This window comes from Salvelinus sp. IW2-2015, unplaced genomic scaffold (assembly GCF_002910315.2).
Source record: "Salvelinus sp. IW2-2015 unplaced genomic scaffold, ASM291031v2 Un_scaffold3866, whole genome shotgun sequence".
Classification (NCBI taxonomy): domain Eukaryota; kingdom Metazoa; phylum Chordata; class Actinopteri; order Salmoniformes; family Salmonidae; genus Salvelinus; species Salvelinus sp. IW2-2015.
In genome coordinates this window covers 18,572-32,034 of record NW_019945140.1, presented here as the reverse complement: position 1 = coordinate 32,034, position 13,463 = coordinate 18,572, and the positions used below count along the sequence as shown (strand labels likewise).

The following is a 13,463-nucleotide window of genomic DNA, read 5'->3' as shown; positions in this document are numbered from 1 at the left end:
ATAAAATTAATCACTAACCTTCTATTATTTTCATCAGATGACACTCATAGGACTTCATGTTACACAATACATGCATGTTTTGTTTTGATTAAATTCATATTTATATCAAATAATCTGAGTTTACTATGAGGCGACTAGAATTCACTAGTGGCAAAAACATCAAGTGTTTGCATAACCACATCGTTTCAACAGAAATACTCATAAATATAGATGATAATACAAGTTATACACATGGAATTATAGATATACCTCTCCTTAATGCAACCGCTGTGTCAGATTACAAAAAAACTTTACGGAAAAAGAAACCCACGCTATAATCTGAGACGGCGCTCAAAAGTAAAACACCACAGCCGCAAAGATGGTCGTCAACATAAACAAGAAAATATATGATAAATATTCCCTTACCTTTGATGATCTACATCAGAAAGCACACCAGGAATCCAAGGTCCACAATAAATCTTTGGTTTGTTCGAACAAATCCGTTATTTATGTCCAAATACCTTCTTTTGTTAGCGCATCTGGTTTACATATCCAAACGCCTAATTCTGGTCAGCCGTTATATCGGACAAAAACTTCAAAAAGTGATATTACCGTCGAAGAAACATTTCAAACTAAGTACACAATCAATCATTAGGATGTTTTTAAACTATAGCTTCAATAATGTTCCAAACGGAGTATTCTTTCTTGTCTTCGTGAGCAATGGAACGCAAGTGACTACCATGAGGAAAAAGCATGATCAGAAAATGGCTGCTTGATGGACACCTGACTGATTCTGCTATCCTTCTCTCCCACAACATCATAGAAGTCTCATTATAATTTCTATTGATGGTTGACATCTAGTGGAACCCCTAGGCAGTGCACAATCATTCATATCTCAAGGGATTTCATTAGGGACTCTGGTGAATACATACAAGCTCAGATTTCTGACTTCCTGTTTTGATTTCAACTCAGGATTTTGCCTGCCAATATGAGCTCTGTTAATCTCACAGACGTAATTCAAACAGTTTTAGAAACTTTAGAGTGTTTTCTATCCATACTAATAATAATATGCAAATATTAGCAACTATGACTGAGGAGCAGGCCGTTGATATGGGCACCTTTCATCCAAGCTACTCAATACTGCCCCTTCAGCCATAAGAAGTTAAAACAATATGCGCAATGTGTTTCCAACAAATTGACTTGTTGCTGATAAAAGACTGTGCATGAGATGTAGTACACATACAAAACTTTCGCAATTCAATTCCCATGTACTGAATAAAATATTGAATTTAAATTGGTTTTTAACGCATTTTCAACTCACTGATGGTTTAGTCACAAAAAGGTTTGCGTTATATAGCAAATATGCTCACTCTGGTCTCAGCACTTGGCCCTAGACAACAGCTGCGCATACGCGTGTGGTTGATGAGATTATTATGGATAAAAGAGCAAGATTATTTTAATTTGTCAAATGGCAGAAGAGACCCTCACATATGTATGTAAAGGAGCATCAAGTTCATCTCCTTGCATTTTCACCCACCTGTGAAGTTCATCAAATTAAGTGTAAGGACCACACACCATGTCTCTTGTGACTCCAAGTTGACTTGCGTATGATGGTTATTATATACATATTTGCGCGTAAAGGCATTTCCTCTGCTATTTCTCACATAATGAATTTTACCGACACAAAAAGATCCCAGCTTGTCTAGCGGTATTTTGTTTGGCTGACATTTTGAACGTCTACTGACAAATTAGATTTTTCCATCAGGCCTGTCTTGACCTTTTTTACGTACTTTACACAGCATAAAAATGTACTTTATGAAATGTACTTTACACAGCATAAAAAGGTTGGATGTAAGCCTGGTTAGTGACCTTATTTGATATGAGACTCAATAATTAAACCGCCACAGTGTGTGAAAAACTAATTAAGTCTAGTATGTGCTACTGTACAGGTTGATGAATATATATGGGGAAACATTCACAAAGAAGCTCCTTGTGAATCACACAAAGATACATGGCGCTGTTACACACAATGATTGGAACATGTTTGTGGACAAACTTCCAGGGGAATTGGATGTTCAGCAATTTTGAAGTATTACCATATTAGATATGTGTGTAAACAGAGCCTAAGAGAGTGAATTAGAACATATGAGATGGAATGCTGGTGTGTGTAACAACCGTGTTAACACACCCCTTCCCTTGTTTCCCTTCCATGTTACACACACACCTTCCCTGTTTCCCCTTCCATGTTCACACACACCTTCCTGTTTCCCTTCATGTTACACACACACCTTCCCTGTTTCCCCTTCCATGTTACACACACAGCCTTCCTGTTTCCCCTCCATGTTACACACACACCTTCCCTTTTCCCCTTCCATGGTTACAACACACACACCTTCCCTGTTTCCCCTTCCATGTTACCACCCAACACCTTCGCCTGTTTGCACCTTCCATGTTACACACACACCTTCCCTGTTTCCCTTCCATGTTACACACCACACCTTCCCTGTTTCCCGTTCCATGTTACACACACACCTTCCTGTTTCCCGTTCCATGTTACACACACCACCTTCCCTGTTTCCCGTTCCATGTTACACACACACCTTCCCTGTTTCCCCTTCCATGTTACACACACACCTTCCCTGTTTCCCGTTCCATGTTACACACACACCTTTCCCTGTTTCCCTGTTCCCATGTTACACACACACCTTCCCGTTTCCCCTTCCATGTTACACCACACACCTTTCCCTTTCCCGTTTCCATGTTACACACACACCTTCCCTGTTTCCCGTTCCATGTTACACACACACCTTCCCTGTTTTCCGTTCCATGTTAACCACACCACTACGCTCTCTGTTTTCCCCGTTCCCATGTTACCCACACACAGCCCACACCTTCCTGTTTCCCGTTCCATGTTTACACACACACCTTCCCTGTTTCCCGTTCCATGTTACACACCACACCTTCCCTGTTTCCGTTCCATGTTACACACACACCTTCCCTGTTTCCCGTTCCATGTTACACACACACATCTGGGCACAGCCTCCCTTTGAGTGAGCAGGATGCCGCCTGCCACAGCTGAACACAGGGCTCCGCCCACCGTCTTACCCCCTGTGGGGGTCAGGTGGCAGAGCAGGGGGCCTACTCGCCAACCACCCGTTGTATTGGAATGGTGAAGAGGAGAGGTGCACCAGACACGTAGAGCTGCGACAGGGAGCGAGACCAGCGGGAAAGCCCAGGTCGGGGGGCAGTGTGCCTGGGGAGAAAAGCAGGAGGGCGTGGGTGATGTGAAGGGGCAGACACAGGAGGACAAGGAGCAGAGGAGGGCCCAGGGAGTGGGCACGGGGAGAGCAGTGTTTTGGGGGCCAGAGCCGGACCATCAGGGTCCTCGTGCTGGGCATCAACAGACCAGATCTAGTAAATGGCCAGAAGGCCCATTAGGGGAGCAGGAAGACGGTCACCCCAAGACATAGACCAGAACTGGGGGCTGAGACGTGCCCCCCCCCCCTTAACATTAACCAACATTTTAAAATGAATAGATTTGGTTGTCAGTTTTTTATTATTTTTTATCTCCCAATATTATAATTGGAAGGATTAACACTAACATAGCCTATAAGCTAGACAAAGGTTACTCCAAACACGTTTTTGCTAAAAGTAGCTGTTTAGCTGGTTAAAAAAAGGTAAAACATGTGTTGTCAAAAATGTATATCCAAGTCAAGAAAGCTTACCAGCAACCAGTGGCACTTTCTGTGACCCATACTTTTCAAACCCTATGTCAGATACTCCAGTCAGCAGAGATGGGCAGTATTTCTGTTACATGTATTTGAAATATGTCTTTAAATACATTTCAAATGAATTTGGTAGTTTACTTTGATACATTGATCTTTATGGTATTTTGTAATTGTATTGTGTAATTAGTCATTTTTGCCCATTCCTCCCAATGAGTGTAATGAGCTCCAATGAGTGTAATGAGCTCCAATGAGTGTAATGAGCTCCAATGAGTGTAATGAGCTCAATATAAGGAGTTGAGAAATAAAGTCATCATCATTAGAAATAAGATTTACTCATGTTTTCTACTGTATGGAATAATACAGTTGTTTATTCTGTTGTTTCTAGCGATATTCATAAAAATATATATTTGTTCCACTTTTTGGTTTTCTTTTAATATTTTTGTCGGAACTCCGGTTGAATACCCCTGGTCTAGGGTGCAGTCCTGAGAACATTTGGCAAATTCTTTCAGGTGCACTTGATTTATCTTTGGTACTTTTTAACCACCTCTCTCTGACTCACCTGCTCCCCATGCGGTGCTTCAGGTGGGAGTTGAGGGTCATGAGCAGCAGCAGGGAGACAGTGAACTGCCTGACCAGCAGAGGACAGCACACCAGGGTGATGCAGGTGTACAGGCACTGGGGACTCCTCAGNGTCATGAGCAGCAGCAGGGAGACAGTGAACTGCCTGACCAGCAGAGGACAGCACACCAGGGTGATGCAGGTGTACAGGCACTGGGGACTCCTCAGTTTCAGCAGCACAGAGACAGGGACCCCCACCGCACCCCCCACTGCCCCCACCCAGCCCAAGGAAAAATAAATGAAAAGGGAGAAGCAGAGGCAGGAAGTTGAGGGGGAAAGATTGTTAGATATTTTTTCTAGGTATTGGAGACCTGTACGGGTACTTGGAGAGTGAAAAGGTCAGCGTAGACTGGACCTGACAGAGCACTCACACTGAGGATGTGAGCACCATGCAAACACAGTGTAGAGAGGGTAGGCTCTGTGAAACAGACCGTTAACATCACACACTGTAGCAGACAGACAGAGCAGGAGACATTGGTGTGAACTTGCTCGAGTGTGATTGACAGGTAATTTCAGAACATTTCCAAACAATGGGCTCAAATTAACAAAGCGGATGGATATTGATATAGCAGATTTAGCGCTGTAATATGCCACCTGTCTCCTCAGAATAATGAGTTTGACTTTTTCAGGACATCCAGACGACAAGTTGTCCGTTTTCATAATAATTATGGCTGACTGGAATAATCGTTTTATACAGCTGCATAATCAGTTGATACAGTTGTCTCCTGTCCTGCTCCTTGAAGGGCCTTGAAATAATTAATGGAGTTCATTCCACCTTATGTGGTTGTCTTCGGTTTGAATCTGTGACTGGTCGCTTTCAATGTGATTAATTTACTTTTGTTAATCAATTAAGCATTGAGAGACAACACAAGCATACAGACTCACAGCCAACCTACACAGTCAGAGCTTAAGATCAGATAGTAGGAAGCTCAATGAATGACAGAAAATATGATAGAGAATATAATGGAAGGAGAATGGATAGAGAACAGATGGTGATTTTGTGGACCCCAGGAAGAGTAGCTGCTGCTATCGCAACAGCTAATGGGGATCCTAATAAAATACCAAAAAGCTGTTTAGAACAGTTGAATAAATGAGAAAATACCAAATTACCTGATATGTTGTGGATGTATAGATCTGGATAAGAGTGTCTGCTAAATGACTAAATGTAAATGTAAAATGTAAATATAAGTCTATGACAGTTCTAATCTGTCCTCTGTAAACTTTCCTCGCTCTTTACCTCTCGATCTCTTCCTCTCACTCTATTCTTCTGCGTTGACTGACAGAATAAACTCACATTCATAAACCGTCATTACCCTCTCTGCCCACCTATCTCCTGGTCATCGTCTATACATAACTATCAATTGTGTAATGTTGAAGGAACAGTGCTAACCTTTCCACCTGAGCTGTGGCAAAGGTCACCACAAGCATTGTAAACACACACACGACACACACATCACACACACACACACACCACACACACATCACTACACAACACAACACACACGACACACAACACAACACACACCAACACTCACACCCACACACCACATCATACTCACACACACACACACACACCACAGAGAGAGACACTCAAACGTGTGTAAACATAATGGCGCAGATGGAAGAGATGATGAACAGAGAAAAACAATGGAGAAAAATAAGAGAGGGACAGAGATGGCAAACTTTTATCTTGGCATTGTTCTGTGAAAAGAGCCCATGTTCACTGTGCCGTGTTTCAGGCAGCAGTGCATTTATTTTTCCACTGCTATTTCTAGGATAACAAAGAACAAATTAAGTAGCATTGTTTTTTGGGGCATTTTTTGGCATTGTTCCCATGTACCATGGGAAATAAAGAACGATTGTTGCATGCAGAATTCAAAGGAATTTGATCATGATCTCTGTCAGTAGGCTATTTGTGGAAATCCCATAAGAATAAGCTATGGTTTTATATAGTATGTATAAACTGGAAGTAGAAGCCTAATTGTTGTTGTCCATTGGTTTACTCCAGTTAGGGGAGGGATGGTAGGGTTAGGGGAAAATAATTAAGGAAAATATATATTTAAACAAATATATGTATTTTATCTATATATTTACCCCCAAAATATGGGGGATTGGAAATTATGCAGACAATTACATTGATGGAGGCCACAATCTATCTGCAATATTAAAGCTGAATAACTAAGATATGGTTACAATGCATTTCACAGATCTTGAAATACTGACAGGATATGTCACAAGATTATTATGATAAAAATATAATTTTGAATTACAGCATCTTGGTTATTGCATTCACTGTGCAGATTATAGTAACATTAGATATTAGTATCCTATTGCTGCATTAAAACAGTACTTCCATATACCACAAAAAAACTGCTAATTATTTCCTATTGCTGCTCCAGGGCACGTGCCTCTTCTTTTGCAGACAATTTCATAATTCAAGGCTTTTGATTGTGATGTAGCCTTAACCTTGGGCACTGCAAGCTGCTATGAAATGCATCAGGTTCTACTCTGATTGGGCTAGAAATTCATCAACAGGGCATATTGTGATGAAAATACCGACGTACAGGGTGATATCAAATCTCGCGAGAACGAACGCGATCCGCCCGTTTTAACACGGGCTGGAAACCCCGTCTTACCCTCTTCCTCTCGCTGTCCACAAGCAAGGTAAACGGATGTCTGTTCTCCTGCCTTATTTGACCAACTGTATGACATTTTCGTGATAATTATTCTCCCAAAGCTGACCGCGTATACATTAAACAATCAATTAACAAATACAGTGTTTTCCGGAAAGTCTACAGAGTCCTGTAGMTGATTTAGCATATATAAAATTGCATGCGGCACTCGCACATACCTTCCAGTTATGGCTGCCCCCATGCCTCTGCATTGAGGCCTAAACATTTCGCGTTTTGTTTGTCCATTTTAGACAAGACAATTATGTTATCTGCGCTAACGGTGTCTTCCATTCGAATGTGTTACACTCGTCTGCTGTTGATCTGTGATCCTTATACCGTCTGGATTTCTGCCTCAAATGTCTGATGTGGTTACAGGTCTCGGGGTTATACTGAGGTTCATTACTAGCATTGTGGCTAACTCCAGCCAGTTAATAACCATCACATTTTATTTAACGGTGGCCGGTTTGTTAGTGAACAATTTTGCCCAACTATGCCTTGATGATATCAGTTATTTGCTTAAATTGGACTTCACATAATTCAAGATTTTGCACTGAGGGATTTATATTATCACGAGATGTGCATATTATCCATCGCCACTGTCTGACAGGAAAGTAGGTAGCCTATATAATTAGCTAGCCAACTAACGTTAGTTGCCTGCTTAAACAAGCTGTTCATCACCCATCTGGCTAGTCACCCATCTTACTAGTGAGTTAGATAGTGATGTTTGCAAAAACGTTAKCAATAGTAGTGTAATCATCAGTTTAACTGTTTTCTGTATATTGGTGCGGTCGAGTCATCCTATTGTCTCCACAACTATATAACGTTAGTTACATGAGTAGCTAGTCTACACATTGAATGTGCTCAGAACCTCAATCTACCCAGGACATTCGTTGCAGTCTACGTAACCATCATGCATGCATTGTACCTCATACTGAAGTTCTCTAACCCTCTGGCAGATGCCTGGTGTCACAGTGAAAGACGTCAACCAGCAGGAGTTTGTCCGTGCCCTATCGGCTTTCCTGAAGAAGTGAGTTTTCCACCCAGTTCTTTAATATAAGTATATGTAGTTGCATACACGTGAAGCCATGTTCAWTTCTTGGAATGCATTGAGCTTTTCTGAGTGACTAACACATGCTTTTCCTGTTCCAGGTCAGGAAAGCTGAAGGTCCCAGATTGGGTGGACATTGTCAAGCTGGCCAAACACAAGGAGCTGGCCCCCAGCGATGAGAACTGGTTCTACACCAGAGCTGGTATGATTTTGATCATTGACATTCTTCCCTTCAGGACTACTTGTCTGCTCAGGCCGTTAGTCTAGTATGGGAGATCCAATCTGTTATTGGCATTGGTTTAAACCCAAGTTGTCCCCAAATTATTTTCCTCACTTTTAGTGCAGAAGTATGGAACAAGGTCATTGTAACTATCAATGGTGTTAACCCCTCTTCTCCCTCCCAGCTTCCACAGTGCGCCACCTGTACCTGCGTGGGGGTGCCGGTGTGGGCTCCATGACCAAGATCTATGGTGGTCGCCAGAGGAACGGTGTGTGTCCCGCCCACTTCAGTGTCGGCTCCAAAAACGTGGCCCGCAAGGTGCTGCAGGCCCTTGAGCTTCTCAAGATGGTGGAGAAGAACCCCAACGGGTGAGTAGAACCACGCTGGTTAGAACATCCCTAGACACTGAGCCAAGGTCGGTGTTCTCATTGGTCTTGTGGTTAGGATTAGGGAAAGCAAGCCGATCCTACATTTCTACTTCTATTGAGAACCGAGTGAAACACCAGATGAGCTGTTTCGGTCACCTAGTCCTGGTCCCAGAGCACCGCTGGGTTGAGGATTATACTTTCGGTTTTCATGCAACGCTTAACAAAGACCAATCGCTTTGYTAACATTTTTCTTCCCTTGTTGAAACCAGTTTGTGCCCACTGAACAAAACCGTATACAAAGCATCTTACAAGTGCTCAATTTCATTATCCAGATTCCATGCAAACAAAATAAATGTACTATTGTGCTCTGACCAGGCTCGTTCAGATTTGGTCATTGATTTTGTAGCATTTTCTGCACGTGGCTGGGTGCATTTCATCCTATGGCGGTTGTGTAGTGGTGTCATTGCCAAAGTGTTCCCGTCTCTGGTGTTGTCAGTCGACCTGTATAAGGGATGTTGATGTTGTGTTAATGCACAGAATAGAGATGATCCGTTAGTATGGAGGAGTCATTGGAAGGCCCCAAAAATTGTCAGACTCCAGCCACACTAGTCATACTGTTCTCTGTTACTGCATGGCAAGCCGTACTGGAGCGCCAAGTCTATGTCCGACAGCTTTTGCCCCAAAGCCATAAGACTCCTGAAAAGCTAATCAAATGGCTAACTATCTGCATTGCCCCCCTCTTTTACGCTGCTACTCTGTTTTATCTATACATATTACCTGGACTAATGGTGCCCCCGCACATTGACTGTGTACCGGTGCCCCCTGTCTATAACCTTGCTACTGTTATTTTACTGCTGCGCTCTATTTCTTGCTTTTTACTTTCACTTATTTTTCTTAACTGCATTGTTGGTTAAAGGCTTGTAAGTAAGCATTTCACTGTCAGGTCTACACCGGTTGTATTCGGCACATGTGACGAATAAAATGTGATTAATTTGTTCTGTTGCTGACTGACTGAACCTCTTCTCTCTCAGTGGTCGCAGACTAACCGCCCAGGGAACCAGAGATCTGGACAGGATTGCTGGCCAGGTGAGGCCCTTCTCTTTACTCCACCAACAGTGTTTGGTTACCTTTCTTCTGGGGAGCCCATGGGTTGTGCACTAAGGAATCGTAAGCCCCGGACTCTAGGGGTTACTACGTGCTCTGTATGAGAAACGGTCGAAGAGAGGGCGCTACCCAAGGAATCGAGAAACAAAGGGGCTGAAATGTTGGACCCCTACACCTAATAATGGTGATGAGTACGACCTTGAGCGGAAACGAGTGGGAATTTTGGCATAAGGGAAACAGGTCGTGATGTGAGCTAAGTAACATAGGCACGCCTGGCCCAGACAAAAGAAAAACAAATTGGTTAAATCGGGACCGTGAGATCATTTGGTCAAATGGGGGGGGGGGGGGCTTATTTTGTCCTTTAGATTTTATCTAGTCTGCTTGGGGAATCGAAACTAGTAACCTTTCAGTTATTGGCCCAGCGCTCTAACCGCTAGGCTATCTGCTGCCTTGCTTGGCTGAAATAAAGGCTTTATAGCCCCAAGGCTCACCAGGACCAGGGTACTGCCTTCTTGTACCTCGCCGTGTCAGGCCTGTTGGCCCTTACCTAAAAAGTAGACTCAAACATGTTTTGTTGCAAAAAATAAGTTTGTTTCATCACTGAAACATGTCACCCTGCACTTTGATGGTAGAACATCCCACGGTGCATGTAATGAGAGCATTAGCGCAGTGTTGCCCAAGCATTCAGCCTGCTGTTTGAATTCAGCCAGCTGTCCTTGGTCTAGATATATTCTCTAACTTTGTTCCTGAGCCTCACAGCCTGCATAATGAGTGTCAGTCCTATTTATTATTATTTTTTCTGTGGCAAAAACAAACAGCAGCTCAGCCCCTGTTGGCAGCAATCTGTCTGCCTAAGAGGAACAATGGTGTGACAATTCAAGGGTAAACAAGCGGAGGGAATTTCATGCTGACTGAATCCACCGTATGGTGCATCTTCTCCCTCTTGATCCTTTGTAATGAGCTGAATTTAGATGCGGTAACCTGGCCCTCCCTGGCTGTTACATGGTGGCGTCATCGCTTGGCTTCCCCCTGTGGTGTTTTTGATGGCTTAAGAAATCGTTTTTATCCCAAGAAGCTAGTTATGGCATGTGCTGTGGTGACATGACTGGCATTTCTGAGGGTTTCTAGTGAAGTCAATGTCCTCGAGCTGTTTTATTCCAGTGTGATGTTGGCCTCATTACTTTGTTAGATCAAGAGCCCACTTCCTCACTGGAATAACCTCTGAACAAATCTGCAGCACTTAATGTCTTGTTTTGATTTGCTTCCCCAGGTTGCAGCTGCGAAGTTGCCCCCCAAGGCTGCCCCCACAGTTTAATAAATATTTTTTGGAGAAGGTGAAGTCTTGTCTGTGCTTCTTTCAAACCTGAGCAGGTTGGATTTGACCAACAATGGATGGAACCTCTTTGTGGTTGCTTCCATGGATTAATTGTTTTGCATACCAATGTTAGATATATAACCTCTTTGGTCTTAATGTCATTGGGGAACTGGATTGAAGTGTAGGAGTTTTTGGGGTGGCAGTCTGTTTAGTCTACACAATGGTTTTTGTTGAGGATTCCAATAAACTTTCCAAATATTACTCACCTCATGAGCTTATTCTTACCCTGTCATAATGGTAACACAAACTATTTGTCATTTGAGTTTAACTATGCATAGCTTCAAAATGTTAACTGTCATCGTGGTCTATGGGCTGCTAGTTGTCGTGACACCGGCCATGGGAAGATTCTTACGTGTATGAGAATATGGCTTGATGCGGCGGTGCCATCTAGAGGAGACTGAAGACTCGACTACAGCTCACCCAGCAGAAATGTCTCACAAGGAGGGGGTTGAGTGCTGCGCAAAGTTTTTGGTGTTTCCTGTCAAAATGTGATTTGGACTTCCTGAAATGCGTGGTGATGTCCTCCAACTCTACCAGAGGAAGAGGTGATGTGAGCTGCTTTTGAGCTCTAAAATCTGTCAAATAAGGCCAATCTGATCCTATGGGTTTATTTTGGGCCTARGCTTGTTGCCCGTCTTTCTGCCATTGGGACAGCGTCTCCCATTAGGTTGGCAACATGAGCAACTCTTCATTCTGTGCAGAGCTGTTGCCAGATAATTTTATGTTAATTTCTCTACCATAAGCCACTTCATGTCATTTTATAGAATTTGGTGGTACGTCAAACCGGCCTCACAACTGCAGACCRCGTGTAACCACGCCAGCCTAGGACTTCCACATCCAGTTTCTTGCTGACAGCTGATGAAACTGGGTTTGCACAACCGGATARTTTCTGCACTGTCAGAAACCGTCTCAGAGAAACTCATCTGCATGCTCGTCCTCTCCAGGGTCTTGACCTGACTGCTGTTCGGGGTCATAACTGACTTCAGTGGGCAAATGCTCACCGATGACCACTGGAGAAGTGTGCTCTTCATGGATGAATCCCGGTTTCTACTGTACTGGGCAGATAGTGTGTGTATGGCATCATGTGGGTGAGCGGTTTGCTGATGTCAACGTTGTGAACAGAGTACCCCATGGTGGGGTGATATGAGCAGGCATAAGCTACAGACAGCGAACACAATTGCATTTTATCGATGGTAATTTGAATGCACAGAAATACCATGACGAGGCCCATTGTTGCACCATTCATCCGCCTCCATCACCTTATGTTTCAGCATGATAATACATGGTCCCGTGTCGAAAGGATCTGTACACAGTTCCTGGAAGCTGAAAATGTCCCAGTTGGCCTGCATACTCACCAGACATGTCACCCATTGAGCACGTTTGTGATGCCATGAAACATTATATTCAAATAATGTAGGATTCCATTCATTCCTATGGAGAATTGCGCCTTCTGAGGAGTACCAATATGACGGGCTCTGGCTTCAAAGCTTCCCATTGGCCAATGCATAGCGTTTGCAATCTAGTGTTCGTATACATGATTGGTCCAGACTGGCTGCCTCTTATAAAGGCATGATGGGTCTTTACCACTTTAAGTAGATACCTGTATTTCCTCAGTAACTAAAATACACAGGCCCAATTCTTATGATTCCTTGCCACCTATTGGGTTGCCATCCAAACATATGACTAGTCTTTATGGTCTCTCGTGCTAGAGGTGGAACAAGACATCTTTTTATTTGTATTTATTTAGCACTTGGAGGCAGGACTGGACAGGTGTTAGTGTAACGGATGTGAAATGGCTAGCTAGTTAGCGGGTACGCGCTACTAGCATTTCAATCAGTTACGTCACTTGCTCTGAGASTTAAGTAGGGTTTCCCCTTGCTCTGCAAGGGCCGCGGCTTTTGTGGAGCGATGGGTAACGACGCTTCGTGGGTGTCAGTTGTCGATGTGTGCAGTGGGTCCCTGGTTCGCGCCCGTGTCGGGGCGAGGGGACGGTCTAAAGTTATACTGTTACATTAGCATGGCAAAAGATGAACTAAACCCCTGCAATACGACATAGCAGAGGATTTAACCTAATGCCTTATGAGACTGCCCCTGTTGTACCTCAGACATCCACCAGAGAGCGACACAGTACAGGGAATGTTCTCCCCTATTGGGTTGCCATCCAAAGAACAACGAACAAGACATATTTAATTTTTTWTTTATTTAACGTTTATTTAACTAGGCAAGTCAGTTAAGAACAAATTGTTATTTACAATGACGGGCAAACCCGGACAATGCTGGGCCAATTGTGCGCCACCCTATGAGACTCCCAATCACAGCCGGGTGTGATATAGCCTTGACGCACTGAGACA

At 43.4% G+C, this 13,463-nt stretch overlaps 1 protein-coding gene across 1 annotated transcript; it reads left to right on the top strand.

The window, feature by feature from the left end:
• The first annotated feature begins 6,954 nt into the window (after window positions 1-6,954).
• Window positions 6,955-11,076, top strand: LOC112076597 (small ribosomal subunit protein eS19). Its single transcript, XM_024143328.2, has 6 exons — window positions 6,955-6,989; window positions 7,954-8,024; window positions 8,147-8,247; window positions 8,450-8,633; window positions 9,665-9,719; window positions 11,008-11,076. The coding sequence occupies exons 2-6, from the start codon at window positions 7,954-7,956 to the stop codon at window positions 11,050-11,052; spliced, it is 456 nt and encodes a 151-aa protein (XP_023999096.1). The 5' UTR covers window positions 6,955-6,989; the 3' UTR covers window positions 11,053-11,076.
• The last annotated feature ends 2,387 nt before the right edge of the window (window positions 11,077-13,463 follow it).